The 4920-nt window shown below is 33.1% G+C and overlaps 1 protein-coding gene across 1 annotated transcript; it reads right to left on the bottom strand.

Annotated features, from left to right (window-relative positions):
* Positions 1 to 1551, bottom strand: LOC120088546 (peroxidase 2-like). Its single transcript, XM_039045933.1, has 4 exons — positions 1306 to 1551; positions 1025 to 1213; positions 771 to 936; positions 1 to 692 (listed from the first exon to the last, which is right to left on the bottom strand). Exons 1-4 carry the CDS (start codon positions 1510 to 1512, stop codon positions 247 to 249), a joined length of 1008 nt encoding a protein of 335 aa, XP_038901861.1. The 5' UTR covers positions 1513 to 1551; the 3' UTR covers positions 1 to 246.
* Between the last annotated feature and the right edge of the window lie 3369 nt (positions 1552 to 4920).

The raw sequence follows: 4920 nt of genomic DNA, 5'->3' as shown, positions 1-4920 counted from the left end.
TTTGTGTATTGAATTCATCCGACAGCATAAGCTTAATTTGATAGAAAACGACGACAGACGAATCTATGAAAAATCAAAAACAGATGAGTGGCAACCCACAAAGGGCTCACCCTACCCCTTCATTTTTATTCACCTTTTTCGTAAAAAGGACAAACACCCAACTAATTACACACATTCTAAATTAAGCTTAATTATACTTATGGATATAATGAACGCAGATGCAGCAACAGGCACGGCAAATCGAGATTACATAACATCGTGGCCTTCTCCACCGAAGCCGGAGTTGGAATTAACCCTCCTGCAGTTTCTTCTGATTTCCCCACGGTTGCCAGTCAAAGGCTTGATGTTTCCCATGTTGATCATCGACTGTCGGAATTCCTTGAAGAAGGTGCCTTCTCTGGTGGCGAAGCTGTTGACAATGGCGATGGTGTCAGCGCCGGCAGTGGAGTACAGCTCTTGATCGCTCTGTAAAAGCCCCTTCCTGACTTGAAGGTTTGTGTAGTAGTTTTTGTCGAATACGTCCGGTGTTACTGGGTCGAAATTAGCCCTTGTGTCTGGTCCAGCTGAGCAAACCCCTTCCAGGAATCGCCTGTAGTTGGGGTCCAGTGATGGGTCTGGGCTAGTAGTTCCGTTGAAATTCGCAAATCGGTGGCTGAAGAATCTGCATCTCGATCGACCAAACGTATGCGCCCCTGAAGTTGTTCATCAATTAACTACAATCAATTTTCTTCACTTCACTTCATCAATCGCTTAATTCATTAATTAATTACCTGATAAGGCGACAAGGTCGGTTGTACCAAGGCCAACAGCAGCAAATTTGGCTTTGAGTTCGTCCAGAGTTTCGAAGGGACTGGCCAACCCACTATCCGCCCCTGTTTTGTTTGCGATTCTGCTGTCTCGCCTTCCATATAACACTCTCCAACTAGGCCCTCCTTGCTGAAATACACTATTTTTCTTAGCTGTACCAATAAAAATAAGATGATAAGAAAGAAAGACGATGAATGTATTGGAATAAAGATATTACCACATCGACAGAGTCCTTGGAAGCCTGAGCTAGGATGTCGGCACAGGAGACGATGCCGGGGCATTCGCGCTCAACGTCGGCTTTAATGGCATCGACAATCTCAAGTCCTTGGATTCCTTGATTTCCAGGTGAGTTGAGTTCACTGACTATGCCAGGAGCATCCTCTAGCAAAACAGAGCCATCGCATCCCTACAAAATGACCCAATAGAATCAAATAATAATTTGAAAGTAAAAAAGAGAGAGATGATGACAATGATGGTGAAGAAGAAGAGGAAGTGTACATTAACGAAGCAATCGTGGAAATGGAGGCGGATGAGTTTAGCTCCAGCACGGACGTCGGTTTCGATAGCTTTCTTGACGGAGGCGCGGACAATGTTGGAGAGGCGAGGGCAGGATTGATCGTAAAAGGTTTCGGAGAGTTGGGCTAAAGAGCCTCCGAAGAGAAGACACAGAAAGAAAAAGGAGGCTACGGCATTGGCGGAGGCCATTTTTGAATTTGCAGTGAGAATAAGGTTTGAGCAATGGAAGCTGTTTTTTATAGAGACTAAAGCAGTGTAGGACACGCCGGCGGCTGCCATTCAACACTTCACCCTTCCCAATCACACCATCCCATCCGATCCTCCACGTACATTATCCATAATCTTCGACATTTTTGTTTTTTTTTTTCGTTTTTACATCTCACTTAATTGTTTAATTATAACGTGCTACATGATAAATTATTTTGAAACATACCTACGAACATCCCAAGTACTATCTATATTGTACATCCCACTAAATTTATATGTATGATGCATAGAGTAGGTGTATCTTGAAAGACGCCTTCCATCCATCTATTTTATTTTACATTTTTTTTAAAAAAAATCAAACTATTTATAGAAATAGCAAAAAGAAATTAATAGACTTCTATCCATCCCTATCACTAATAGACACAGATAGACTTTTAACTTTTATGATTAAAATTTTACTATTTTGTATAAATAATTTTCTTTATTTTTCTATTTTTGAAAATCCACTTTTTCTTAACTATTAAACTTACTTTCTTCACATTCATCATCAAATTCTTGTTTACATATGCATATGTTGAGTGGTACTTTAGTTTTTTTTTTTTTTTCTTTTTTAATGTAAAAAATGTAATCTACTCCAATGAAATATTTGAATTGAAAACTTTTAAAATGAAAAGAAAACTAATAAAAAAAACCGGAGAGAATCCAACTCCCATTCCATCTATTTCCCAAATTTGATAAACTAAATAGGATGTTCATGTGGGAAGGCAAGGATATGGTGAAGACATCTTCATCTCTGTTCTTATTCTCCCATTTTATTTCTTATTTTTGTCGTTCTTATTTTTTTCGTGTTTTTTATTAAATTTGATATGTATTCAACTTTTATTTTTCAAAGTCGAAAGTTCAAAGCTACATATTATTCCTTTGTTGTACTCAAAACGGAAGGGAAAAAACTATTCATGAGAATTGTGATTATCCCTCCAACAAGAGCTATTATATATATTTTTCTTCCTTTTATTAATTTTATCAAGTAAGAGTTAAATAAATACTAATACTAATTACTATATAATATGATAAGAGAAAAGATTTTTTTTTTTTTTTTTTTTTTTTTTTTTTTTGAGAAAGAAAAATTTATTGCCCTTCTAAACCATAGAGTTCATGTCAAAAATAATGACAATAATAATAAATAGAGGGGAAGGGTGTGGAAATTTTAAGAAAATTATAGAAAAGATTGAGTGAAGGCATAAAATAGCAAAACTCACGGGGAAAAGATAAAAAAAAATAAACTATTAAAAAAATTTTGAAAACGCAATTAGAAAATTCAGAGTATTTTATTTATTAAGTTTAGCTTGAGAAAAAATACAAAAGATATGAACTTATTAGTTCGTAGTTATTCTCAAACTTTTTAAATAAAATTTAGGTTGAATTAGGTTGGGTTTGACTTTCATCCCTCCTTGATTTCTTTTTCAAATTACAATTTCTAACAAGATGTTTTAATCAAATTAAAAAAATTATATAATTTTTTAAAATATGACTTGGATTTTAAAAATGTTTCTAGAAAATAGATTTAAAAGAAAACAAAAAAATAGAAGTGTAGTGTTTAAAAGCATAAATTCAAAAACTAAACTAAAAAAACATGGTAGACATTCTTTTGTTTATAATCACAATGCTAATCTCTGCCACTCGTTTCTAATGAATGTCGAATTTGTTGCCCCACTGACTAAGAAGAGAGCGGACACAGTAGCTACATGGACTCCTTCCTTTTTATTGTTGCCAGCGTTTTAGTAAAATAGTTGTTACTCTTTTCGACTATGAAGAATAGAAGTAAAATTGTTTCTTCTCTTTAAAAAAATAGAGGAAAATAAAAAAGAAGTAAATCCTTTTAATGATAAGAATTTAACTGAAACCAATGACTAAGTTAAGGACCATATATAGTGTTAGCAAAAATCTCCAAGGAGTTGGGTCCCTGCGAGTACCCACCCCGATCGGGGTGGAAAATCCCCGATTTGATTAAGGACGGGTCAAATGGGGAACCCGTTCGAGGACGGGGAGCATATCCCCGCCCCATCCCCGACCCCGACCCGAATATATATATATAAAGCTACTGTTTTTATTTTTTAAAATTTTTTAAAAAAATTTATATTATAATTAATTTTAATTCTTATTAAATTTTAAAATAAAAAAATGTTAAAATATTTTTTATTATTAAATTAAATAAATAGAACAATAATAATTGTTGCCTAAAAACTGTATTATTTCAATAGAAATATAAAAAAATTATTGATTTTAAATAAAAAAAATTAAAAAGAAAAACTAATGGGCGGAGAATTTTTTCCCGCGGGAACCCGATCCTTGAACGAGGATTACCCGACTCCTCAAAACGGCAAATGGGACGGGGACGGGGATTAAAAATCACTGTGGAGATAAGGAAGGGGAGTACATCCCCGGTCCCATCCCGGCCCATTACCAATCTTAGCATATAAAGTAAAATAGCTTAAGAATGAGTCAATGAATATCAATTTTATTTAACTTTCAATTTCATTAAGTTGCATTATAAATTTAAACAATTATTTCAATTCCCATTTTAAATTTTAGAAAATGTCGCCATCTATATTTTAGGATAAGTTTTCAATTGAAAATTGTTAAGAAAGTATAGTATATATTGAATAAATTATAAAATATATTTTAGTATGGATTTCAACAAATATGAGATTAGAGTTTGTTTTAGTTTATTGAAAATTTCTAAGTTTTGGTGGGGTTATTGATGGTCCATCATGTAGTAATCAAGTTTAATTCTGGACAATCCTTGAATTTCTTTTTTCAATTAGTAAGTTTTTAGAATATCTTTTATATTATAATTTGTTAAAATTAATTGATGAATTCGCATAATTTGAATAAAGGGTAAAACTTGCCTCACTCATGTAGGTTAGAGTTGAAATTGATGAAATTTATAGTTAATAGTAAAAATGAATATAAATTAATAAATTGAAAGGTAAATTTGGATGTTTAATAATAATTTAGTGACGTAATTTACAATGTAGTTGAAAAGGCATAAGAAATTGAATGTTGGTTTGAAGTTTTGCCGGCCGGAAGGACAGACTACAGAAAAAAGTAATAAATACGAATAACTAAATAAGAGTGGCGGGCGGGTCTGGTTTCTCAAAACATGGACCAAATTTGATGTATATGAATATCATCCACCTTCCTTCTTTATTCTTTCACTATTTATTTTAATGTCCATTTTGGCTCCTTTCTAAATTTTTTAAAATAAGATCATTCATCTTCAACTTTAATATAATCAAGGTATAGTTGTTGTATCGTAAAAGATTCACTATTTTAAAAGTAAAAATCGAACAATATTGGTACTAAATCACAATTGTTGGTTACTCCTTA

This window comes from Benincasa hispida, chromosome 10 (assembly GCF_009727055.1).
Source record: "Benincasa hispida cultivar B227 chromosome 10, ASM972705v1, whole genome shotgun sequence".
Lineage (NCBI taxonomy): Eukaryota > Viridiplantae > Streptophyta > Magnoliopsida > Cucurbitales > Cucurbitaceae > Benincasa > Benincasa hispida.
Note: the sequence above shows the minus strand (reverse complement) of the source record. Positions and strands in the feature narration are given on the sequence as shown.